The 27,997-nt window shown below is 40.0% G+C and overlaps 1 protein-coding gene and 1 non-coding gene across 4 annotated transcripts in view; one reads left to right on the top strand and one right to left on the bottom strand.

The window, feature by feature from the left end:
* The window catches only part of LOC144681546 (ubiquitin carboxyl-terminal hydrolase 53-like), a 130,482-nt gene that overhangs the window by 34,115 nt on the left and 68,370 nt on the right, over positions 1–27,997 (bottom strand). For all 3 annotated transcript variants that reach the window (XM_078543209.1, XM_078543227.1, XM_078543219.1), the window contains 5 exons: positions 25,823–25,972; positions 23,453–23,615; positions 14,506–14,664; positions 11,449–11,598; positions 6,553–7,252 (listed from right to left, as the gene is read on the bottom strand). In XM_078543209.1, the coding sequence (XP_078399335.1) occupies positions 6,553–7,252; positions 11,449–11,598; positions 14,506–14,664; positions 23,453–23,615; positions 25,823–25,972 (1,322 nt within the window). The remainder of the gene's footprint in view (positions 1–6,552; positions 7,253–11,448; positions 11,599–14,505; positions 14,665–23,452; positions 23,616–25,822; positions 25,973–27,997) is intronic.
* LOC144688885 (U11 spliceosomal RNA) lies at positions 12,238–12,372 on the top strand. Its single transcript, XR_013578502.1, has one exon. It is a non-coding gene; the product is annotated as a U11 spliceosomal RNA (small nuclear RNA).

Here is a 27,997-nt window from a genome sequence, read left to right as displayed (position 1 = left end):
GATGATGTATCACTGAAATCAGTCAGTCATGTGTTAGACTCTCTCCCTGTCTGTCTCTCTCTCTCTCTCTCTGAGGTTGGAACATAGTGCTCAGGAGCAACATACCTACTCTATAACCTGTTTAGAAGTAGTGTTAATGAACTGGTTTTAAGCAAGTACCAGAGTACCACTACAGTCTGTCTAAGGGAAGATAGGTCACGCATACTAGTAAACCAAGAACCATTCCAAGAGTCCAGAAATCATGGGGGTTATCCAAAACAGTAAGCACATTAAAGATTAGTGGGATTAAGTCTAAGGAGGAACGGGTAGAGTTAAAATGAAGAGATTGGTGAGGGAAAACATGAGATAATGGTAGAAATAATTTTGGATGGGTGAATCTTGGGATATTTAACTGCAGGTTGTTTAAAAAAAGGCACAAAGGGGAGAGCAGATTAAAAGAGTAGTATTTAAGAAAAGAATAGGGCTAAAAGAGAAGCACTGGAAACGGGAGCAAAAAAAATGGGAACAAGACTAAAGGAAACATAGTGGCAAAAGTCAAATGCAGCAGGAAGCTGCAATTAAGAGAAATACTGGGAAGCAGTAGTTTCAGTACTTTTTTGACCATTTGTCCACGAAAAGGAAAAAAATGCTACTTATGTTTAAGTGTACTTCATTAATGTAATTAGCAAAAGAAAAGGTGCAAGACATTGAGTAGTTATGATGCTAATGTTGTAGCCTTGAAATAAAACAGAATATCTAAAAATGTTTTAAACTTTTGCAACAAAAGCTTTAGTTGTAGCAAAGAAACTCTAGGAAAGGCCAGTGTACAGAGGTGTTGATCTGTTTAAGTCAAGCAAATTATCCAAGGCAATGAGTCAGTATGCAACATTCATATTTTCACATTATAAGGTGGAGATAAATTGTATCAACTGAACTAACTGAATTGGATCATAACTATCACTCTTCATATCCACCTTACTGTGGAATAAAGCAACTTCCCTTCACCTAATCTTTGGAGATTGAAGAAATACACGCACAGAGGACAAGTATAGCTGGTTTAGGTGACATGGGGGTTTTAATGTTGCACTCCCAATACCACTGCCACTCAAGTAGCTATAGGGTAGTATGGACCAACTCTTAAAATTGAGAATGAAATATGGAGATGCTTAAAATCTGAAATAAGAACAGAAAATACTGGAAATACTCGACAAGTCTGTCAACATCTGTGGAGAGAGAAAAAATTACCCTTTCAGAAATCAGAGTTCTAAATTGGGGGAAGGCCAATTTTAATAAGATCAAATATAATTTAGCCAGAGTGGACTGGGAACAGCTACTTTTAGGTGAATCTGCGTCACAGCAGTGGGACTCATTCAAGAAGGAAATAGGGAGAGTACAGGGCCAACATATTCCAGTAAAGACAAAGGGTGGGACCGACAAATCCAGGGAAGCCTGGGTGTCGAGGGATATACAAGATTGGATAAAGAGAAAAAGGGAGGCTTATGGCAGATACCGAGGGCTCAGAACAGCAGAAGCCCTGGAGTATAGAATGTGTAGGGGGGAAACGTAAAAAGGAAATTAGGAGAGCAAAAAGGGGGCATGAAAAAACATTGGCAGGTAAAAAAAAGGAAAATCCAAAGTTATTTTACAAGTACATTAAGAGTAAGAGGATAACTAGGGATCGAGTAGGGCCCATTAAGGACCATAGGGGTAATTTGTGTGTGAAGCTGGAAGATGTAGGTATGGTTCTAAATGAGTGCTTTGTCTGTGTTCACAAGTGAGGGGTACAACGTGGGTATGGAAATCAGGCAGAAGGACTGTGATATAATTAAAGAAATTAACATAGAAAGGGAGTAGGTTCTAAGTGGTCTGGCAGGCTTAAAAGTAAATAAATCTCCAGGCCCGGATAAAATGTATCCCAGGCTGTTAAGTGAGGCAAGAGAGGAGATAGCAGGGGCGCTGGCAATAATTTTCAATACCTCTCTGGAGAGGTGCCAGAGGACTGGAGGGCAGCCAATGTGGTACCGTTATTCAAGAAGGGAGGAAGGGATAAACCAGGGAACTACAGGCCAGTCAGTCTAACCTCAGTGGTGGGGAAACTATTGGAAGCAATTCTGAGGGACAAGATTAATCTACACTTGGAGAGGCAGGGATTAATCAAGGGCCGTCAGCATGGTTTTGTTAAGGGGAGGTCACGTCTGACCAATTTGATTGAATTTTTCGAAGAGGTGGCCAGGGATGGAGATGAGGGCAATGCATTTGACATGGTCTGCTTGGACTTCAGCAAGGCTTTTGATAAGGTCCCGCATGGGAGGCTGATAACGAAGGTAAGAGCCCATGGGGTCCAAGGCAATTTGGCAAATTCGATCCAGAATTTGCTGAGTGGCAGGAAGCAGAGGGTGATGGTCGAGGGGTGTTTTTGTGACTGGATGCCTGTGTCCAGTGGGATCGGTGTTGGGTACCTTGCTGTTTGTGGAATATATAAACAATTTAGACTTGAATGTAGGAGGGTTGATCAATAAGTTTGCGGATGACACGAAAATTGGTGGGGTGGTAAATATTGAGGAGGATAGCCTTAGATTACAGGAGGATATAGATGGACTGGTCAGATGGTGGTAAATGGAATTTAATCCAGGTAAGTGTGAGGTGATGCACTGGGGCAGCACAAACAAGGCATGGGAATACACAATGAATGGTAGGACTCTGGGAAGTACCGAGGATCAGACGGACCTTGGTGTGCATGTCCACCGGTCCCTTAAGGTAGCAGGACAGGTAGATAAGGTGGTTAAAATGGCATATGGGATACTTGCCTTTATTAGCCGAGGCATAGAATATAAGAGCAGGGTGGTTATGCTGGAACTGTATAAAACACTGGTTGGGCCACAGCTAGAGTATTGCGCGCAGTTCTGAAATCTGCATTATAGGAATGATGTGATTACACTAGAGAGTGCAGAGGAGATTTACCAGGATGTTGCCTGGGCTGGAGAGTTTTAGTTATGAGGAGAGATTGGATAGATTGGGGTTATTTTCCCTGGAGCAGAGGAGATTGAGGGGGGACATGATTGAGGTGTATAAAATTATGAGGGGCATAGATAGGGTAGACAGAGAGGAACTTTTCCCCTTGGTGGAGGGATCAATAACCAGGGGGCATAGATTTAAGGTAAGGGGCAGGAGGTTTAGAGGAGATGTGAGTAAGAATTTTTTCCCCTAGAGGGTGGTGGGAATCTGGAACTCACTGCCTGAAAGGGTGGTAGAGACAGAAACCCTCATAACATCTAATAAGTATTTGGATGTGCACTTGTGATGCCATGGCATACAAGGCTATGGGCCTAGTGCTGGAAAATGGGATTAGAATAGTTAGGTACTTGTTTGACCAGCGCAGACTTGATGGGTTGAAGGGCCTTTTTCTGTACTGTAAACCTCTCTGACTCTATGACCATGTGCTCTTGACTCAGTATTTGTAACCATCTGGGAAATATGCTAATAATAAATTGGACATTGATTCCGCGTGCACTATCAATTTTCCCATTTTAAATTGCTACATCCACACTTCTAATGGAAATTGATTAAACACATTGCACTGCCCTCAATTGTTTGATACTGGTCTTTTCTACACTGGCCTCAGTAACTACGTTCAAACCATGTCTTCAGAACCTAGCCACTTTGTGGTTCCTGCATTTCACTCCTTCCGCTTACGCTTTTACACTTCCTTCATGCTCAACGTTGTTGCCTCCCCGACACTTTCCTTCATCAACCCAACCTACTGATGTGGGAAGTAAAGTGTTACTAGAGTTCATAATGTTAAAATTGTTTACTCTCCTGGAAATGAGCAAATAACGAGGCAAATGTGATCAAACAAGGCGGCACCACTTTCTGAAACTGCTGCATAAATGAAACTTCTGTACCTAGAAATTTTCAAGAGACTTCTGTTCATCGAAGGCTTTTCCCTGCATTATGCTTGAAATAAAGACTTTCTGACTTCAGTTTACTCCAGACTCCTAGTGGCTTTTATCCACAACACTATCACAGTTTTTCTGATGATGCTCCGTTTGAAACACAGTCACCCCTACATCCTTCACTCCAGTTCATTATCCATCACTCTGCTATGACACTGAGACCTGGGTATGGCCATCTCATCTTCTACTCCCTCCAAGAAAGAAATAGCAGGACATTGACAAATCAGGCCAAGAAATGGGTCATGGTAAACAGAGTGATGCAGGATGTTAATGGCCTCAAGAGCCTTTGAACAAATCTGGCATGGTAGTGAGAAGCAGAGTGGGCAAATCAATCTGGCCAGACGGTGCTGGGACTGATTAGGCTTGTAAATAGTCAAGAGTGCTAGCTCAAAGTGGGCCGGATGAGAGCTGGCAAAGTAACACATTAAAAGGGAGCCAAACTTGCATGGTAAAAAAGTAACCTTATAATTGGGAGCACGCTTGAGCGGGCGAAGGGAGGTAATGGGGAGGGTGATAGCAAATGCAATGCAGAAGGCTGCTAAAACTATCAAATTATTAACTCAAATTTACAGAGTTTAAATTCATATATTTTAATCAAAATTTAAAGTTACATGATTATCTGAAGTGAAATACTCAACTGAAATTTCACTTAAAAGCAAGACTTTAAAGGTTTAAGGGAAAGTTTTCAAATTCTCCTCACTGCCGACTAATTACAATCAGCAAGAATTAACCAGGGCTAATCCAGTTATAATTTCCTACATTCTTATTTGAAAAACATTGACAAAAAATATGACAAAAGGATGTTGTGTGACAGGCAGAAAAATACAAGCAAATTTCAATGATTACAGACCAGTTGGTTCCTCAACATTAAACATGGAGACTGGAGATCAAAATTAGACTACGGATGAAACAGGTTTAGGAGGATTCTATTCTATTATATTCTATCAAGGCCAGGCTTTCAGATATAACAGTCACCATTTCAAAGTTACATATTTTTTTTCATTTTTATATTCTCATTTAATCTTTAATGCATATTTATAAAGGAAACCGTTTTTGTAAATTTCTCATATTGCAGCTTCTCCATTGGCAGGAGGATGTACTTATAAAGTAACAAGTTTACACAGGCAGTTTTGTTCATTAATGTAGACATAATCGATAACTGGAAAAGTTGACAAGAAGTGCACATAGGCACTATTTCTTTTTTGAATTTATTTGTGGTTGACCTGTTCTGGAGTTTCATATGGGAAGTCAAGACCAAGTGCAGCCTTCAGATCAAGCTGGGGGTAGAGTGTCGGGAATAATTGGTCAAGGCCAAGGGCCAAGGAAGAACTGCACCACTGGCAGTCAAACAGGTAAGGCAGAATATGGAAGCTGTAGTATAAGGGTCTGACATAGAAAGGGTTAATGTGGGACTGGGTGCAGTACCACTCACACTTGTGATGTAAAAGAATACATGACCCAAGTCTAAAGGGCAGTCTTGTACTGGACAGAGATGTGTACTGGACAAAGAAGCAAGTCTTGTACTGAACAGAGAAGCAAGCACGGAGGCAGGTCCTAGCTTAGACCATATACTGCATATATGTAAATAGTTACTAAACACTTACTGTTAAACTATATAAGACCCAGAACCTCTGTGAGACCTACCGAACTACAAGCATCTTACAATGAAGCAAGAGGGGGGAAAGGTAGAGTAGTTTGGAGATTGAGGTACAGTGGGTTTGGAGGTAGCAGAGGAAACCAAGATTTGAATTTGGTGGTAGTAGAGCAAGGGGAAACATAGAGGGTGGTTGGAGGGGGCAAATGTAAAGCCAGGTTAGAAGCACAGAGAGGCCAAAAAATTAGAGCGCAAATGGCTGTTGCTGGAAGGTGGGTCGGTGAAAAAGGGTGAGAGAAGTGTAGTGTATTATTACAGACTGAGGTCAGAGGAGAAGCCCAGGTGGGAGAGAAGTTAATGTCAAATTGGAGCTGGATCCACTGCCCCAGTAATGCAAGTATGGAGGATATGGGCAGGCAGATGACATCAGAGAGGGCAGAGGCAAGAGGACTGGGAGTCCAGGCAGAGGTAGTGGACAAAGAGCAGAGGGAGGATGAAGAGGAGAGGGAGGATGAGCAGGCTAAGAGCAAATGGGCAACCAGGAACACAAGCCTTCCCATGGTGCTCACTCATTACTGGTTTAAAAGAAATCAGTAAGAAACATTGGTAAAATACATATAAAATAAATTGAAAATATTAACTACTACCCAAGGAAATTATTCCAGAGAAACATAACTTAGCTGCTACATGTGGCACCAAAACTTCTTCCTCATGCACCAAAAATTGCACAAACAGCATGACAAGCATACACTGGAGAATCTCATTATGAATGTTGATATAAGAATTCATAAAGGATAAAGTTGGACACAAAAACTGTGGCAAGCAATAATTGTGTGCAGACAGGAAGTGTGTAGAGATGCAATTTTTTCTGAGTGTATTACAGTTGGCTAGAGATCTTGAAATAATATGGAATATTAAAACATCTGAATACAAACACCACAAATTTACTATTTGAGTTATGGTACATTATAAAATGACAACTGATAGCACCAAGCCAGTCTGAAAATGAAAGCAAAAAAGAGTTACCTATTGCAAAACGCATCTTGGGTATTCTTCATGTGCTTTCCATTGAAAGCTTCCATGCTCAAAGTGTCATGACTAGAGGAACCATTGCCGAGTCGATCATTGCTTTCATACCCAGGTTCAATTCTCTGCACTTGACAGCTAGAATTATGGACTTTTAAGTTTTCAGTGACATTATTTTTGTCTTTTTCTTGATTTGACTTTCCATCAACTTCCAATGAATAACTTCCACTTCCTTGTTTGAGTTCATCTTCATATATAGTCAATAATCCTTTGGGCTTTTGGTTCTCTCTCGATATATCATTAGAGTTCAGTCCTCTGCTATGCAGTGGTTGGTCAGCAGAGCTTGATTTGTGCTTAGGGCTCCCTTGCCTTTTGTTACCTTCCTCAAAAATACTGTCCACATTCAGTGTTTCCCGTGATGGTTTCCAGACCTTAACCTTACTCCTATTCCTACCATTGCTTTTGTCCCTCGAATCTTGACTGCTATCAGTGTCATATCCAGTGAAGCTGCTGCTTTTGGCTTTGTGGTGTATACCATCTGTTGCATAAAATAATTTGTTTGATGTTGCCTTAGGTTGTGGAGTAGTTCTACCTTCACTTGAAGGTCCTTTTCTGTGTCCACTGTATACGTGCTGATCCCAGAAATGCTTCAGACCATTTCCATGAGGTGGTGTTCCAGATTTTGAAGGAGACCTGTCCTCTGAAGAAAATGGTATGGTCACAATGTGAGCAAAGAATAGAATATTAAGAATTAATGGTGTTAGTCTAAGAGCAGACCAGCACCATACATGTACAATCTCAGATAACAGTTACATGACCACTGCTATAAGATACATTTAGAAACGAGAAGTCACTTACTGTATGCCATTTTATCTTGCCCTTGATGTCTAAAGTTCAATCCCCCATTAAAGCCACTGTGCCTTTGCTACATGTAGCAAATCTCTAATCTCTGCATTTATACAATCTACCACTTTACAACTGCCAATCAGGAAGAACTCCCACTACAGCGTTAAATCCTTTTTGACTTCATCCTACAAACATATATCAAATCCCTTTTGGAAGTGTAAGTCCTTCAGAAGACACTAATTATTAGCCTAGTTAAGTAATTGGCTGAGTAGCAGGAGATAGAGTAGGGATAATGGGCAGATATTCTAATTAGTAGGATGAAATGAGTTGGTGCCCTGCAAAGATCTGTGTTGGGGTCTCAACTATCCTTCATATTTATTAGCTATTTTGATAATGGAATAGAATGTTTTCAAGATCTTAAGGGGAGCAGATAGCTTCTCTTATCTGTCCTATCTCTGCTGGCTGGGAAGTCCAGAATGAGGGGCCATAGTCTAAATATTAGATCCAGACATTTCAGGGGTGAAATTAGTAAGCACTTCTATGCACAAAGGGTGGTAGAAATTCGGAACATCAATGGCAATTGATGCTAGATAAACTGCTAATTTTAAAACTGAGTTTGATAGATTTTTGTTAACCAAATGTATAAAGGAATATAAGGCAGGGGTGGATACACACAGCTAGGTTGCAGGTCAGCCATGATCTCACTGAATGGTGGAAAGGGGTTAAGGGGCCAAATGGCCTATTCCTGTTCCTATATTTAAAATACAGATAGTAATTATACACATCTCAGAAGGCAAAAAATCTGATGTTTCATAGAAATAACCTCTCTCTCTCTCTCTCTCTCTCGAGGTCAGATGATTCTCTGCCTCATGAATCTGAACAAAACAACATTTCAAAATGATCTTAAACTGTGTGGCAGTGATGCTCTATTTTATGAGCCATGGGCAGATAGGACTAACCAAAATACCACAATGTAAATTTTTCTTATTGTGTTATTACCCCATTAGTAAATGCTCTTCTGTACATAAATCACGCTGGGGGAAGATGGGGAACAAGATATGTATGTCAGTCAGTAGCTATCAATGATTAATCAACCAGAAAGTCTCCAGATTCAGAAGTAATATTCATACATCAGAGAGCTGAACCTTTTTACATATATTTGTAGGATCTACTCGTCGCCATGATATTAGAACGCCACAGTTTGTCAGCTCAGTAAGGTATTACTTATACAGGCTATCTGCTGGTACCTTTAAATTATAAGAAATATGAGGAAATGCACCTTTATTTCTGTGCTGGATAAAGAGAGCCTTTGCACTGACATGGAACTTGTTCCTGAATTTCATTTACTTGTTACCATAAACATTTCCAATGGAGATGGATGTAGCATAATTTACTTGACAGAAATATATTCTTGGATGATATTAATCTTTATTCATTCAGCTATACAAACAAAATTATCCTTCACAAAATCGACAAACAGGACTGTCCTGATAGACCGATCGTGTCAGCCTGTTTCTGCCCAACGGAACTCATTTCTTCCCATCTGGACTCTGTTCTCTCTCTCCTTGTCTAGTCTCTTCCCACCTACATCCGGAATTCCTCTGATGCCCTATATCATACCAACAATTTCCAGTTCCCTGGCCCTAACAACCACTTCTTCACCATGGACATCCAATCCCTCTACACCTCCATCCCCCACCAGAATGGTCTGAGGGCTCTCCGCTTCTTCCTTGAACAGAGGCCCGAACAACCTCCATCCACCACCATTCTCCTCCGCCTGGCTTAACTTGTTTGCTCACTGAACAATTTCTCCTTAAACTTGTCTCACTACCTCCAAATAAAAGGTGTGGCTATGGGTACCCATATGGATCCCAGTTATGCCTGTCTCTTTATGGGGAACTTTCCTTGTTCTAGTCCTACTCAGGCCCCCTTCCACAGCTCTTTCTTGGTAAATCGATGACTATTTTGGTGCCTCTTCATGTTTTCATCAGGCCTGGAAAAATTTTATCAATTTTGCTTCCAACTTCTATCCCCCCATCACCTTCACATGGTCCATCTCCAACACTTCCCTTCCCTTTCTTGACCTCTCTGTCTCCATTTCTGGTGACAGACTGTCCACCAATATTCATTACAAGCCCACCAACTCCCACAGCTACCTCGACTACAACTCCTCACACCCTGCTTCCTGTAAGGACTCCATCCCATTCTCTCAGTTCCTTAGCCTCCATCGCATCTGTTCCGATTATGCCACTTTCCAAAACGGTGCTTCTGACATGTCTTCCTTCTTCCTCAACCAAGGTTTCCCCCCTACTGTGGTTGACAGGGCCCTCAACCGTGTCCAACCCATCTCCCGCGCCTCTCCCCTTACACTTTCCTCTCCCTCCCAGAACCATGATAGAGGCCCTCTTGTCCTCACTTTTCACCCCACCAGCCACCGCATTCAAAGGATCATCCTCCACCATTTCCACCAACTCCAGTATGATACCACCACCACACATCGTTCCCTCCGTCAGCATTTCGTAGGGATCGTTCCCTTCAGGACGCCTTAGTCCAGTCCTCCATTGCTCCCAACACCTCATCCCCTTCTCACAGCACCTTACCATGCAATCGCAGAAGATGCAATACCTGCTTTTTCACCTCCTCCCCCCTCACCGTCTAATGGCCCAAACACTCCTTTCAGGTGAAGCTGTGCTTCACTTGCACCTCCTTCAATTTGGTCTACTGAATTTGCTGCTCCCAACGTAGTCTCCTCTAGATTGGGGAGACCAAACGCAGACTGGGTGACCGCTTTGTGGAACACCTCCCGTCTGTCTGCAAGCATGACCCAGACTTTCTGGTCGCTTGCCATTTCAACACATTATCCTGCTCTCATACCCACTTGTCCATCCTTGGCCTGCTGCAATGTTCCAGTCAAGCCCAACACAAACTGGAGGAACAGCACCTCATCTTCCGATTAGGCTCTGCAAAGCCTTCCGGACTTAACACTGAGTTCAACAACTTCAGATCATGAACTCTCTCCTCGCCCCTTTTCTAATTCATTCATTTTTATTTTTTTATCCATTTATTTTTATTCAGTTATCCATGGTTTTATCCCCTCTTCTATCCCATTTTCTATCCTTAGTACAATTCTGTACTTAGGCAATTTCTTAGTTATTTTTGAAGCGTTGTCAGTGCACCTATACGGTTGTTTGAAACTTTGCAATACTAACACAACAATGTTTGCAATTAAACACAGATAATGATCCCTTTGTCCTATTGATATTTTCAGGTTCAATGTAGAGCAACTAATTGTCCAAGGCAAGTACAACTAACAAATAATGAGAACCCCATCTGAGCAGAATTCCATTTTTTGGTGTTGTAATGTTTTGTGCATGCAATATTCAACAGTACAGTATGGTATGAATATGAAATGCTACCTTGATTAGCATACAATGAACATTTCTCAAAAAATGTGTGGGGTAGGGGAAAATACATCTTTTTGCAATGTGCCAATTTGGAAAATAAGGATTTTTTTGCAAATTGGGTTCTATGAGCATTTCAATAACTTTTTTTGAGGGGACAATTTCCATATATATAACAAATAAAGCAAATAAGCCACCAGTGTGTATTCCTAAACAATTTGAAAACGCTACACAGTGAAACAAAGGTACTTCTACATTAATTCCTTTCTTACTAGGTCTGTTGTGGCAACTGCTCTACACAGGTTCAAACTCTTCATGCTCTAGGTGATCCAAATCTTTCGTAGTCACCCACCACCTTAAACATCTCTTCATAGAATGAGAATATTTCGCCATACTTCATTGGAGCACACAACAAAGTAGGCAAAAATGAACATAAATTGGATTGGGGCTTCCAATAATAGCCTTGGGGAACTGAGGTATTGGGCTAACACAGAACCAGAAGGCAGCAGGAAAACATTTTAATTTATTCCTCCTTCTAAACTTGAACAGCAAGAAAGCTTTCAAAAACAATGGCAGCATATCTCGTTAAGTTTAATTATTCAGAGGATCAATGTTGATTTCCACAGCAAAAAGCACATAAAACATTAACCTTTCTGTCTGCCGTAGTCAGCTCTTTTTGTTGGCTTATCATTTTCTATTTTCTGGGGATGCGAAGAGTTCCTTGCATTGAGTGGCTTTTGAGCATGCTCTTTTGAACGTTCCCGCAATCGAAAAGGATTTTCATCAGGGAACACTTTAACTGTAAAAACACAAGTGTAATTTTTGTTCAATAGTGACAGATCAAATAGGTTTAATGCAATGAAAGGAAAAGAAACTGAAGGGCTCTTCTTCCCTACATCCAAAAATGTTGCAGTTGGATTTCCATTTGCTTTTTATTGTCAGAAGTTAAAGGGTGTAAAAACATACGCATATAAAACAAAGTTTTTGTTCATGAACTTTTGTGATTGATACAAGGTTCATAATGTCCTAAATTTTTGTCCAACAAGTAACATAATTGGCAACTTTTTAATCATTTGCTGCACATATTCTGTTAAGCTCTTTGACTCTGGCACTATTATTTTTGAGCTGAGACGTTTGCAGTGAGTGGGAAGCAAACAAGGCAGGGTTAATCAAGTCCAAGGGTAATAGCTTGTGTTATCACTAAATACAAGTCACACGCCATAATTAATATGCAATAACTTCAGCTCTCTGACTGTACTGTCATTACTCCACACAAATCTGTGAACAAACCCATTGTTTTTAATGAGTTTACTAAAGATAACCTTTCAAGAGTCAGTTTAAAATAAAAACTTAATGAGAAAAATCAGGCACGTAAAGCTGAGGTTAATGGGCCCTGTTTTTTTATTCTACCCAATTGAATTCCTCTTCATTGTGTACACCAAAGGGTTTCTGCTGTGAATAGCACTGGGATGAGGCGCTTGCGCTTTATCCGTGTGGAATCGATATCAAGAGATTTCGGAAGCACAATTTTTGTTTCTTGGAGCTGCTGGTGATCATTTCCCTCGGTGCTCTGAAAAAAAAATGACTTGGGCATAGGGCTAGAGGGAGTGGTGTTCAAATATGAAATAAAAACAGAAAATGCTGAAAAAACTCAGCAGGTCTGACAGCAGCTATGGGGAGAGAAACAGAGTTAGCGTTGACAGTCTGCACGACTCTTCTTCAATGCTTTTATCTCGGTGTTCAAATATACCTACAATACTCAAATAAAGGCATAATACTGCGGATGCTGGAAATCTGAAACAAAAACAAAAAATGCTGGAAAAACTCAGGTCTGACAGCATCTGTAGAGAGAGAGTGACAGAGATAACGTTTCTAGTCTGCATGACACTTCTACAGATCTGTAGAACATGTTTCTTTTATTAATCACACCTGTAAACAAAAGGAATATGTTCAAGGCTTGCAGTGTTTGGTTGCGGACTCGAAACATTATCTCTGTCTCTCTCTCTCTCCACAGATACTGTCAGACCTGCTGAGTTTTTCCAGCATTTTTTGTTTACGTGCAATACTTGTTTGGTGGTACAGAACTTGAATATTGCTGAAAAGAGAGACATGTTGCCAAAGATTTTAATCTTGTGCTCATTAGGACAAATGCAAAATTTCAAAAAGATCACAACAATTCATACTACAGGAGTGCTGACTGGTTGGTAAATCAACCCTCATTGTCACCATGGAGAAAGCAACGGGGAACATCCTTCCAGGTGATTCAAAAATGCCGCAAGACTTGAACATATTCCCTTTGTTTGCAGGTGTGATTAATAAAAGGAACATGTTCAAGTCTTGCACCTTTTGTGAATTACCTGGAAGCATGAGCAGCCTATTGTTCCTGGTTGCCTTCTTCAGGGCAACACCTCAGCCAATCAGAATCAGCACCCTTTTCTCCTGTAGTATAAATTGTTGTGAAATTTGGCATTTGTGTTTGTCCCATTTTACATGGGCGGTCCAATTAAGGCCCGCCCAGCGTGATATCCACCGGAAGCGCTATGCCCCCAAAAGCGAGAGTGCGCTCTTTCGCGCATACGCACCAAAGAGTGCACATCTCCCTGAGGCTAAGTGCTGCCTCAGGGAGATCGCTGACACTTTTAAAAATATTAAAAATAGAGAAAAAAAATCCTTAACATGTCCCCCTCATATGACAATGTCACATGAGATGGGACATGTTCATAATTTACACTAAAACTTTATTAAACTTTCTAAATCCCTACTTGAAACCTCATCCCGCCAGTGGATGAAGTTTCATGTTTTTTCTATTCCCCGCCGGGGCTCCTGGCCTGCCTGCCAACCTTAAGGTTGGAAGGGCAGGTCCTTTAATTGTTTTAATGATCCTGTCAATGGTCTCAATTGGCCACTGACAGGTCAGCGGGCCCGCAGCTGATTTTGCTGCGTCTCCGCCTTCCTGAAGATTTAAAAGGGGCGGAATGACGTCGGGGCCAGCTTATATTTCACCTCTTTTCTATTTTTCCTTAGTTCTGTTGAAGAGTCATACGGACTCGAAACGTTAACTGTATTCCTCTCCGCAGATGCTGTCAGACCTGAGTTTTTCCAGGTATTTTTGTTTTTGTTTAGAAACAAATACAGAAACTATGTTTTAATAATCACTAGTGGCATCTGGCATTCTGCGTAAATAAGGGCACTAGTAACATCTATAGGCAGCAAATCAATACATCTAGGGTTTGGGTCCAGTTTAGCAGGCAATCCTGCAAGTGAGAAATGCATGAAGATCAATAAACTGCAAAACAACAGAGATGAGAAGATCACAAGTCAACAGGCATCAGTAGTATACTAGATATTCATTGGCCACTTAACAAATCGTTGCCACTTATCACCTAACAGTCACACTTGGTAGTTTAAAGCCAGATGAGACAAATCTTGAACGTCAGCTGAAACTGCTAAGCAGCATTTAAGGTTAAGAATGGAAAAAAAGCTGGTGTTTGAAAAAGCACAAATTCCCTGAAGAAAAACTAGAAGTTCAGCAACAGTTTCCAAACACTTGCTGTACAATCTACATGCTTGTGCTGCAGAATTTAGTGAGGGTGCTGAAACAAATTAGGTTTGTTGGTGCTGCAGAACTCTAGCAGCACTGCCTATTATTACTAATAGAGCATCCAAGTTTTAAATGAACAGTGTCACAAGATAATTAATTACTTACTGAGCCCTCGCCCCTGACTATCTTGAATATAACCTCTCTGGAAACCTCCTTTAGTATTAGATGGCTGTTTTAGGGGCATTTTTGGACCACTGGTTCTTGATGGATGTCCTTCAGTTCCATTTTCCCTCATGTAATCAGCCATTCTGGCAGCAGGAATTTCTGTTACATAAAATATGCAGAAATCATCTAGATGTAGATGCAGGAATCAAGCCACCTTTTACATAAGACACAAACACTTAGAGAAAATATAGCCCTGCTGATAGCAATGTCACCAAGCACTAAGTGAACTGCATTGTATAAATGAAGATTTAGAAGAAAAACAGGATCAATTTTGACTTTTGGACAACCAACTGGCAAATTGTAAAGGCTCAGATCAAAGTGACAATCAGGGCTTTATTTGTGTTGGAAGTGCAATTTCCATATTAAAAAGGGACCTATCATCTGAAGCAGGCAGGTGCTTTGGACCCCTGGCAATAGACATCTTTCAAAATGGAGCCACCTACATTGCCATGTTAATGGAACAGTAGGGAGGCTTCTACCCCCATTTTAAAGGGATTATTGCTCCGTTAGTGCCAGGCAAGGACAGTGAAAATCAACCTCAGTAATTTCTCTCCACCAATTTCCTCTCTAGTTATAAACAAGGTCCAATTCTTAGCTCTAGTCTTTATTCTTTAAATGAGATAGCAGTGATCTCACATGGCAATGTAAATAATCAGACACACAAGTAAACAAAATATATAACACTTCCAAGCAATACCATATCAAGAAACAAGGGGTAGGATAGAATATTTTTATTTGGAAGTGGAGTCCCTTTCAAAGAATGAGGGAGAGAATTCAAAGTGACCCAACATTCATTCTTTGCTTAACTAACTTCCACAAGTACAGTTAGAGCTGTACCCAAGCACTACAAAAATCAGTGGCGAGATTCTAAATACTAAGCAGAGTGCAGTCAGCTAGGATTCAATAGTGGGTAAATATTTTGCTCTTTTGCTGGATTACCTTTGGGGAGCAATGCTGCTCGGAGTAATGTAGCAGCAAAGCACCTGTTATCCAAAATTGTCAAATCACATCATTAACTAGTGAAAGCTGCTAGTGTTTATCTAACTAGAAGCCTGAAGAGAAATTCTCTGTATATTAGTCCAAGATGTGACCAAGACAAAAGGAGAATGTCCTTTTATTTCCATACCACCAGGTCTATCAAAAAAAATGCCTATTGCCTAATTGCTAATTGCTGTTTAATGATAAAACAGCACATTTTGAAACATTTTATAGAGATTAGCTTTCTAGCATGGAATCCTGGAGTAATTGGGTGGGAATAAATTCTGCCATTTCACTTGATTATCTTTGGGAATTGATATGTATGTAAGCAGAATTCTTTGCTCTGGAAATTAAACAGCTGAGAAACAAGTGAATGCATTCTATGTCAATATTCATCATGACTCTGATGACAATCCACTTCATATATATTTAACTACCTTTTTTGAGGTATATTCTTAGAAGGGTAAAAATGGTAGTTAATTTGCTTCACGTAATCTCCCATAAACTGCTGATAAAGATGAATGGCCAGGCAAATTGCTTTTGATCGTGTTGATTGAGGAAGAAACATTAGTTACCTAAGAAATGGAAGGAAATTTGTCTGAATACTTTATCCGGTAGGCAGTCACATCCCTTGGGTTAGGTGGTGGTGCAAGTCTGGTTAGTGGTCAGAGGGCATGACCACGAACCAGCTAGATAAAGGGACCCTAGGTGCCATGTTGGAAGCACTTTGAAATTTGCCATTATCTAATAGTTATGACGTTCTTGTGGCCCATGTAGATAGGAGCAAGAGTGGATGAGCAAATTCTTCATGTGTAGATAGGAGCAAGAGTGGATGAGCAAATTCTTCATGGTACCATGGCACAAGAAGCCATTTAAGTGGGGGAGCTGTGGTGGGATGTGGGAATGAAAAGGAAGGTGGTAGTACAGTATGGCCAGGGGGAATAAATACAATTCTCTGCAGCCATGACCAGGGATTCCAAAGGTTTTGTTGCCTGTCCAGCGCCAGATTTAAGAACATCTCCTCGCAGTCAGAGCTTGAAGTGGAAGACAGAGGTTCCAGTTGTCATGGCCCACACAGAAACATAGATAGATCTAGCAATGAGGTTCTGCTGATAGCCTGAGATGCAAGGGCCAAAATTAAGCAGAACTTCATAGATAACATGCAGACTGGCATAGGCACAAACATATCAGTCAGTTGACTGCACGGCTGGAAGAGTGGCATGGGAGGCAGGAGTTTCAACTCATGAAGCTCTGGCATCAGTACTGGAGAAAGAGTGAGCTAGGATAGTGGGATAGGCTCTATTTAAGCTAGGCTGGGTTCAGTGATCTGGCGAATAAAATAATTAGGGCAGTAGATAGAGCTTTACACTAATGAAGGGAGGGGGTGGGAGGATTCAGGAAAAGGTAAATTCAAAAGCAGTAAGAGAAGTGTCAAGGCTGTAGAACAAAGTAGCAATTTAGGTAAAAATAACCAGAACTCATTACAGCATTGGTCCAAACGTGGACAAAAGAGCTGAACTGAAGAGGTGAAATGAGAGTGACTGCCATTCACATCAAGGCAACATTTGACTAAGTGTGTCATCAAGGACCCCTAGCAAAACTAGAGTCAATGGGAGTCAGGAGGAAAACTCTTCAGTGGTTGGAGTCATACCTAGCACAAAGGAAGATGGTTGTGTTTGTTGGAGGTCAATCATCTCAGTCCCAGGACATCGCTGCAGGAGTTCCTCAGGGTAGTGTCCTAGACCCAACCATCTTCAGCTGCTTCATCAATGCCCTTCCTTCCATTGTAAGGTCAGAAGTTGAGAAGTTCGCTGATGATTGCACAATGTTCAGTACCATTAGCAACTCCTCAAATACTGAAACATACAGTGTCCATATGCAGTGTCAGGAAAGTATAATAATTCTCATAATATTATTGTGATTTATCGTAAAAGTAGGTTTATAGTGGGGTTTTTTGGATTGTGTGTGTGTGTGTGTGTGTGTGTGTGTGTGTGTGTGCGCGTGCATAGGATTTAATTGAAGTGGAGATAGCTGGTCTGGATGCTTTGACTCATCAGAAGAAGCTAGGTTTGAAATGCTAAATACCTAAACATGGCTGAAGTTTTAGAATGTGAGGTAAGGAGAATTTGCATTTTTAGATAAATCAGGGTAGTCTGAATTTCAAAGAGACAGTAGGATGTTACACTTAGCCAGAGAAGCTAGGCCAAGCAGTGTGTTTATTTTTCCCCAAAGGTTACTTATAATATAAATCATTTCATGATGCTAATGTTATGAGAAAGATAAAGTTCAAAAGACATATAGGAACAGTGGAATTTGCATTAAAAAGGGGAAACATGTGTAAAGGGAGATGAGGCTGTGTGTCAGGGAAGACGTTGAGAGATCTACCAGAAGTTTGAAAAGCCTCCAGTAGTTGTGCATTAAGCTGCTCTCTACAGAAACCGAAGTTGGGAAAAGCCACTTTGAATTCTACTGTCCAGGGTAGTGTGTTGACTTGCCTGGATCTGTTTAAAATCTTTTTTTTTTATCGTTGCCTTAACGGGGACGTAACTGGAAGCCAGATTAATTAGGGGTTTTAAGATTTATTATAGTAGTAATTTGTAGATCTATATATGTGCTTGAAATTTTTTCTTTTGTTAATAAATATTTAACTTTCTAAAAAAAAATCTCTAAAGTCTTGGTGGACTGAATTCAGGGCACATATCTCGAAATAACTACAAATTGCAAAATCGTTGTAAGCGTGTGATCAAGTTTCCCTCATGGATTTGATCTGCCTGGCACACATCATCTGCTATGTCATAACAGCAGCAAGATGTGAACAATACTCAGGCTTGGGCTGATAAGTGGCAAGTAACATTCATGCCACACAAGTGTCAGGCAATGACCATCTCCAACAAGTGAGAATCTAACCATCTTCCCTTGATATAAAAGGGCATTACCCATCGCTGAATCCTCGACTATCAACATCATAGGGTTACCATTAACCAGAAACTGAACTGGACGAGCCATATAAATACTGTGGCTACAAGAGCAGGTCAGAGGCTAAGAATTGTGGCGAGTAACTCACCTCTGACTCCCGAAGACCTGTCCACCAACTTCAAAGCACAAGTCAGGAGTGTGATGGAATAGTCTCCACTTGCCTGGATGACTGCAGCTCCAAAAATACTCAAGAAGCTTAACACCATCCAGGACAAAGCAGCCTGTTTGATTAGAATCCAATCCACCACCTTAAACATTCATTCCCTTCACCACTAATGCAGAGTGGGTGGTAGCAGTGTGTACCATCTACAAGATGCACTGCAACAACTCGCCAAGGCTCCTTCGATAGCACCTTCCAAATCCGCGGCCTCTACCACCTAGAAGTACAAGGGCAGCAGATGCATGGGAATACCAATAACTGCAAGTTCCCCTCCAAGCCACACGCCATCCTGACTTGGAACTAATTCACCGTTCCTTCACTGGCACTAGGTCAAAATCCTGGAACTCCATTCCTAATAGCACTGTGGGTATACCTACATCACATAAATTGCAACGACTTAAAAAGGCAGCTCACCACCACCTTCTCAAGGACAATTAGGGATGTGCAATAAATGCTGGCCTAGTCAGCATTGCCCACATACCATGAAAGAATAAATTTTAAAAAGTGGACTAGGAAGGGGCATAGAGGAACAAAGGAATGAGGCATTAATGCTTAGGGCAACATTGAAGAAAATTAGAAAAAAGCTTAAGGCACTATATTTTAATGTGCAAAGCCTTTACAGTAAACTGGGTGAATTAATAGCACATATAGAAATTAATGGGTTTGATTTAATAACCATAACAGGGATGCATGGCAGAGTGACCGAGATTGGAAATGAAATATCACAGGATACTTGGCTTTCAGAAGAGATAGGAAAATAGGAAAATGGAAAACGAAGGAGGATAGTCCTAATAATAAAGACGAGGTGAAGGCACTACAAAGAAACAATCTTAGCTTGAAAAATCAAGATACAGGGCTGGATTTTGTGTAGTCAGCAGAAGCCCCACCGAAGGAACTGAAAGTGAGAGGCGACCCTGCTTCAGCCAGCAGCAGGATCCAAAAGACATATTTCTGGCAGTGGCCTATTAAGTGACCACTGCCAGAGCTGCTATCCCAATTAAGCACAGCAGCCTACCCCCAAGAGCTGCTGCCCCCTTAACAGTGACACTACTAGTGGTGGCCATTGCTGAGGCTACATCTGCAAAGAGAGAGCACTTCAATGGACGGGCACCCACAATGAGGGGAAAGTGGGGTTGGGGGGATGGTGAGGCCAGGCAGGCAGGTCCAATTAAATCTGGATTTGGGGGTCTGTCTCACAGACAACCAGATCCCACTGAGATACTGCCAGGTTTCACTGGACGGTCTCCCCAGCTGGCAGCAGGCTACACACCTTCTGCCATGAGAAAAATAGCCATGGAGGTGGGAAGTTGCCCTTAATTGGTAGCAATTCCAGCCTTCCCACCTCCCAACTTGTCATCTAAGGGCTAGTAAAATTCTGGCCATAGAATCAGTTTCAGTAGAGCTAAGAAATAACAAAGTCAAAAGACAATGGTAGAGTAGCTTATATGCCCCCTAACAGTAGGTATATTGTCAGGCAGAGTATAACTCAAGAAATTAGGAGATGCATGAAACAAAGGTAATACAGCAATCATGGAGGACTTTAATCTTTACACAGACTGGGCAAGCCAAATTTGCAGCAAAAGTGTGGAAGATGAGTTCATGGAATACATTAAAGGTAGTTCTGTAGATTAGTAGGCCAAGGGCCCAACTAGGCAACAGGCTATTTTGGGTGTAGCTTTGTGCAAAGAGACAAGGTTGTACCCGTAGTAAATAAGTCCTTTGGGAAAATTTTTTTTATTACACTTGAGTAATTTAGTTAAGACCAAAACTAGGGGATTAAATCTGAACAAAGCAAAGTATAAAGGTTAGAGGGGCAAATTGGCTAACCTAGATTGGGAAACTAGGTTAAAAGATATGACTGTAGGTAGGTAATGGCAAACATACAAAAGTTAATTTTGATTTGCAATGATTATATAGTACCTTAAAGGACCAGCAAAGTTGGTCCAACCATGGCCAACAAGTGAAGTTAAAGGTAGTACTAGATTAAAGGGTGAGTCCTATATTACAATGGTAAACCTGAGGATTGGGAGGATTTTAAAATTCAGCAAGGATGAAATTGATAAAGAAAGAGAAAGTAGGATAAGAGGGCAAACTAATTAGAGATAAAAAAATTATAAAAGCTTTCATAGCTATGTAAAAAGGAGTTTAGCAAAACTAAATGTGGGTCCCTTAGAGGCAGAGACAGGAGAAATTATAATGAGAAATAATTCGTATCTGTCTTCATAGTAGAAGGCACAAAATCTTTCAAGGCCAGGAATTAGAAGTCTAATGGAAATGAGAAACTTAAGGAAAAAAATGAAGTAGTACAGATAAATTAATGGGATGAAAAGATGACAAATTATCTGGACAGAGATGGTGGATCCATTGGTTTTGATCTTCCAGAATTGCACAGATTCTGCCACAGTCCCTGTGGATTGGAAGGTAAAAAATGTAACCCAGAGATTCAAGAAAGGAGAGAGAAGAAAACAGGAAACTATCGGTCAGTTAACCTGACATCAGCAGTAAGGAAAATGCCAGAATTTACTATTAGGGATGTGACAACATGACACTTGAATGGGCAGAGTTAACACAGATTTAAGAGAAATAAAAAACAAAATACTGAAAAAACTCAGCAGGCCTAGAAACATCTGTGGAGAGAGAAACAGAGTTAATGTTTCGAGTCCAATATGGCTTTTCTTTTCTGCTTTAATTTAAGAATGAGAAATTGTGTTTTATAAAGTTGGTTTTTTTTAAGGATGTAACCAATAAGTTGGAGAAGTGAAAACCAGTGGCTGTATTGTATTCAGGTTTTCAAAGAGCATTCAATAAGTTGTCATTCAAGAAATTATTACAGAAATTAGAGCTCACAGGATTAGGGTAATATATTATCATAGATTATGAACCAATTAACAGACAAAACAGTAGGGACAAACAGATGATTTGTGAGTTGGAAGGCTGTAAGCTAGTGGGCTATCACAAGGGTCAGTGCTACAGCCTCAGTTATTAACAATCTACATCAATGATTTAGATGAGGGGACCGAGTGTAATGTATACGTGCTTGCTGACAATACAAAATTTGGTGGAAACTAGGCTGTGAGGGGGATACTAAGAGCCTGCAAAAAGGTTTAGACAGGTTAAGTGAGTGTGCACAAGTGTGGCAGATGGAATATAATGGGGATAAATGTGAAATTGGAATAGCATGGGAAAGTGGCATTGAGGCAGATGATTAGCCATGATCTAATTGAATGGTGGAGCAGGCTTGACGGACCAAATGGCCTACCCCTGCTCCTATGAAGTTATAGTATTATAGAAAAGCAGAATATTTTTCAAATCGGTGAGAAAATGTTGACATTCAGGGAGATCGTGGTGTCTTTGGATATGCATCACAGAAAGTTAACATACAAGTACAGCAAACAAAGTAAATGGTCTGCTAGCCTTTATTACAAAGGGTTGGAGGATAAGAGTAAAGAAGTCTTACTGCAGTTGTTTACGGCCTTGAAACCACACCTGAAGTACTGTGTACAACTCTGGGGTCCTTACCTAAAGAAGGATATGTTTACTTTAGAGGGGCTGCAACTTCACCAGGCCAATTACTGGGATGAGGGGATGGTCCTACAGTTCCGATGTTCAAAATTCGACACCATCGGGCTGGGACTGTGCCTGACTTTGGGTTCTCCAGAATATTGTGTTAGCCAAAGGTGGAACAGGCAGCATTCTGCCGAGGAATAGAGGGGGCTGGGGGAGGCCGGTCTTAAAGTGCTGCAATGGACTCAGGTCTGAGCTTGTGAACTAGAACACCAAACAATCCAACAGAAAAGGGATACCGGACTTCAACGCTTGTGTAATAAGCAGTTATGTATCTGAAATTATATAAAAGTTGTAAAATTTTAGGACCCATGTGATATCCTGCATTTTCACCAATTATACAAAATTATAGTGGCCATGGGAGTCTACTGAAATCATTCATTTTTTTTTTTGCAGTGTTATGCATGGTAGTATGTTTGGGGTTGGGGGGGGGCGGGCAGAAGCGTTGAATCACTGTTCTGGGAGCGACACCCAGATCTCCTGAGAGAAACATGTCCGGTTTACGGACAGTTGGATTTTGGGTAATGTACCTGCTGGAGGAGAGACTGAGTAGGCTAGGCCTACGTCTGAAATTCTTTTCAACAAAGCCTCCAGTTATAAGTCAGGAATCAAGTTGAAGATTTTGATAGGGGCCAACAAGAACAATGAGATGAATGACCAGTAAATCTGTTTTCGTGGGGTTGATGCTTAAATGTTGAACAGGAAGTGGGAAATTCCTCTTCTTCAGAAAAGTTGCAATGGATCAATTACATCAACCTAAAATGAGAGGTCGGCTTTCGTTTAAAGAAAGATGGCATCTCCAAAATGCAGCACTTCGTCAGGACCACACAGAAGTACCTGTATTGATTAAGCGCTCAAGTTCTGGAGCGGACCCATGATCCCTTAACTCATCATAGATTCAAGCTGATAGTAAGGACAATAAATATAAATAAAAAACTACTGGTGATATTTCAATGTTAACATTTTTGAAGTTACTGAATATTTTTCTTTGCAATTGACAAGACAGTATGCAAATTAATAAAAATAAACAATAGCTAAATGGTGAATACATTTACATATTTAGCTGCAACATAAAATGAAGGACAGATAAACTTTGATAAATTGCCATTAGAATCAGCAAAGTCACAATGCTTGACATACCTATGAAAACTTAATTTACAAAAGGAAGTAACTTCTGGAGTTTTTTTTATTTAAAGGTGTAAAACTGACCTGAATCCTCTCCATCTGTTTTATAGTGAGCAGACTGAAAGGCATGTCTTGGTACATCCTCTGTATTGACTGGCATACCATAGGGATTAGCATAAAACAACAACAGAGGTTGGAAGTGACCTCGAATACACTTGGAGAGCACATCTTTCCACTTTGATCCAACCTATTAGATGAATATTTTTTTAATTCAACAGCTATGCAATCAGATGGATGAAAGTATGTATGACAGATCTAGTTATAATATAGCCTTTAGGTGAAAAGTAAATTAATAAGGTGAAAATGTAATTAATGCATAGCTTTCTTCCATCCTATCTTTTAGTATATTTTTGTTAATCATTTTCTTCCTTCCTGAATTCTTTAAAATATTACGCAAATTTAAAGTAGAGTTATTGTCCTTTGGCACTGGATTTTCCGTACACTTTGATCTTATAGTACTGATAAACAGCTGTGAAAAAATAAGATTTCTGTATATAGTTAAGCAATTGAACTTTTATCAATCTCAACAAAATACTGAGTTTAGGATATCAAACTACAATATTTAAAACTGTAGCACTGTACATATTCAAGAATGGCTTATGTCTCTTAATCTTAAAAAAAGTTTTAGATTTTTTATTTAATTTCAAAAGATATTTAGTGTAATGACCTACTAAGGGCAACCAGTGCCAACAAACACATATGGTGGTCAGGACCAATCATCAACACAAACCCCTCTGTGTTGGATACGGATCACTGTGTTGGCAGAGGTAGGGAAAAAAGATAACATTTTTTTTTAATGTGATTCATAAAAAACACAATTAGTGTATTATTTAATTAGTAACAGCTAAAGCAGAGAAAAACATATGTTTGGATTTGAAACGTGTTGATTTGTTTAACCAAACCAAGATACTCCTAGTGGCACTGTTCAGAGAGAAATATTAAAATATTAAGATTTGAAATAGTTTGCCACTCCCAATTGTAGTTTGTTTCCTCAGAAGTTAGCTATTAATCTTAAATGACAAACTAGCAAATAACATGTAGTGAATGAACCCTTTAAATGGCACTGCTGAAAGGTCCTTTCTGCCTGTTAGTGTCAAGTTGCTAGGCAAGTTTATCATATGGTGAGTCAGGAGCTGAGGTACCAAAGATCATCCAAAGGTCTTAGAAGCAGTGTATGACTCTTAATTACATATTTTAATTACCAATTTAAATAGTTCTGGCATGCACACTGGACACCTACAGAGAAATCCAGTATGGTGAGCAAGGCATGAAAGAAGCACATCAGATGTTCAGGTGCCTGTTTTGCTCAAGAAATCTGAACACTGAATTTCTAGGCTATTTACAACAATGGCATAGGAACACGTTAAAACTGGAGTTAAACTGCTGCATGGGAAAGGCATGAACATTCATCAATGAATCAGCAGCTGTAACCTGAACCAGCTCTTTTTAACCACTACAGAAACTGTGCTTTGAAATAAGTAGGGATTTCTGATGCCCAACACTATTCTACATTCTTGCAAATAATAATGGAAGCATAGCAATCAAGGTTTCACTGCTTGTACATCTTTTGAGCATATTTCTCAAACAGCTGTACTCTTAATAAAGGTATTACATGCTTACAGCCAGAAAATAGGCTAAGAAGCACTGAATTAAGTGTGCAACACCCCCAAGTGAACAGTTTTTAGCTTGTGTATAAACACAATTTTTCTAAAAACACATTTTTACAAAAAAAATTCAACATTTCAGTTTTTAAAAAAGAGAGATACGGACAACAAACAGCAGAGAAACAGGCTATTCAGCCCAACTGGTCCATGTTGGTGTTTATGCTCCATCCAACCATTTCCCACACTCATCATCTCACCCCATCTGCATAAACTTTGGTTCTTTTCTCTGCCACTTGTTTATCTAGCTTCCCCTTAAAAGCATCTATGCAATCCACCTCAACTAACCTTTGTGGTAGCAAGTATCACATTCTGAACACTCTAGGTTTAAAAAAAAGTTCTTTCTGAATTCCCCTTAGATTTATTAGTGGCTATATTTATAACTCCTAGTTTGGCCTCCCCAACAAGTTGAAAAATCTTCTCCATCTCTATCCTGTTAAACCCAATCTTAAAGACTTTTGAAGCAGTCTTGATGGGCCAACTGGATTTTCCCTGCTTGCCTATTTCATATGTTCTATCATTCACCTCCTTAAATTTCCCTTTTCTAGGGAAAAAAGCACCAGCCTGTTCAATCTTTGTTGATATGTATAATCTTGTTCCTCTGTCCCTGTAAATCTTTTACTGCATTTTCTCCAGTGCCTTTACATACTTTTTAATAATACTAAGAACAGAACTGTGCACAGTACACATTTTATGTGCCATCATATTTACAAGTTACTGATTTAAAGCTCACCTCTTTAACAGTAGCATCATCAAAGAAAATCCATTTAGAGCTTTTAGTATGGAAGGCAAAGGTGCAATAGTGTCTGCTGGAATAGCATACCATCCCAACAAGGACCAACTCGCTTCTCTGGGCCCCTTCATCAGTTGCTTGGAAGAAAAGCTTAAAAGAAAAAGCATTGCAGATTAAGCTTTGTCATTGCACATAACACGTAACTACAAATCACAATTTAATTGATAAGTTTTCACGCCTTGTTCGCTCTTAAAGTGACTTCTTTCTCTCTAACCACAAGTTACATATATTGGGAATAAATCAGATACATCTCACCAACAAGAGATTTATATTTTTAAACTTGAAGTTTCAGCTCAATGCTGTGTCAAGCCCAGGGCAATGTTATTATTTTATTCCAACAATGTAATTCCTTCCCAATGGCAGCCCTTTCACATCTTTGACCTTATTTTTGTAAGCATAGTCCAAATATTCTTTTAAGCAGGAAAACTTAAGCACAAAAATGCCATTATAATGTTCAGAGCCTACTGAATACATTTTCACTGTCCTACTAAATCAAGCCAAACAATATGCAGAGTGGGTTTAATCTCATGCTCAACTGAAAACACTCACACATGATCAGACTACTCAATTAAATATAAACCAACCTCACCCCTTCAACCCAACATACGATTCCCGTTACTTGCAATTAAAATGAAAAAAATTAGCATTAAAAGATTGAAAATAGCATTTTCTTGTAGCGATGGTTCGACTTAAGCTTTTTCAATCCTCCACCCACACAACTACCGATTTCTGCATGGTCATGTTGAGGAAAGCAGACCAGGCATTTCTCATTGAAAGGAACATGAAAGATGGGTTAGAAAGAGGGAATAGATGAGAGAGGCTTCAAGTCGAAAGCAACCCCCAGAGAAGGTAGCTGAGTGAGCAAAGAGTTTGGTTTTAACTGGAGTTCAGCACTAAAGTATAATTGCTTGAAACTACTTTCAGTTCTTTTGATTTTTTAAGTCCAGTTATTATGACAATGTTGAATGGGACTTGCATTATACAGAAAGAAGATGGGCTCCCAGAGTGCTCAATGCAGATGATGGTCACCATGAGGCTACAATAGGTTAGTGAGACAGTGCAAGGGAAGTGATGGCTATCCGTTGGGGAGCGTGGTTCAGCTAGAATGATTGAGGTGCAGGTAGTGAAGGAAACACCTTCAAAGAACCCTTGTAAATGAAGTTCAATGAGTTAAGTGCTTGATTAAAACTCAGGATTCCCAACGTAATAATTTCAGGATTACTCTTGCCATGTGCTAGGCCAGGGAGAAACAAATTAGGCACATCAATGCAAAGCGTTATTAATTGATATAAAAAGGCAGATTTCAGATTTTATTTGGAGACTAGGAGCATCAAACAAAATGTGATACTGAGCCACATAAGGGCAGGTACTCTGATTGGCAGGATGTGATTAATAGCCTCCCACAGCGATCTATGTTAGGGTCTCAACTCTTTACAGTATTGACTTGGATGACCGGATGGAGAGGTACAGATCCAAGTTTGCTGATGATACAAAGATTGGCAGCATTGCAGATGGAAGCATAAAATAAAGAGATATTAATAGATTAAGTGATTGGCAAAACTGTGGCAAATGGGTTTCAATATAGGCAAGTGTGAGGACATGCACTTTGGACCTACAAAGAATAATTAAAATTCTTTCTAAATGGTGAAAAGTTAGAAGCAGCGGAGATGCAGAGACACTTAGGAGTCCATTTAGACAGATTAAAAATGTCAGGAACAGGTATAAAAAAAGTCAAAAAGGCTAATGGAATGCTAGCCTTTATATCTAGAATGCAAGAAGATAAAGGTCATACTGAAGGTATACAAAGCCCCAGTTACACCACACCCGGAAGTATCGTGTTCAGCTCTGGGCACCGCACTTAAGGAAAGGTATACTGGCTTTGAAGGGAGGTAGCTAAGATTTAATAGAATGATTCTGGTGTTATGATCTTGGTAGAGGCCGGTAATGTGTTTATTTTATTTTCTTTTGTGTGGAAATCAAAAAACCCAGGTATTTACTAAAAGAATGAAGCCACAAGGTTCATTGCTGTAAACAAAAGATTTTTACTCTACCGAAATCAAAGAATATGAACACTAATAACTACACTTTATTGGCTGAATTTTGTGTGCCCCTAGC

The sequence above is a fragment of the Cetorhinus maximus genome, chromosome 1 (genome assembly GCF_964194155.1).
Source record: "Cetorhinus maximus chromosome 1, sCetMax3.hap1.1, whole genome shotgun sequence".
NCBI classification, from domain to species: domain Eukaryota; kingdom Metazoa; phylum Chordata; class Chondrichthyes; order Lamniformes; family Cetorhinidae; genus Cetorhinus; species Cetorhinus maximus.
The sequence above is the reverse complement of the archived record's forward strand: the minus strand, read 5'-3'. Positions and strand labels throughout refer to the sequence as shown.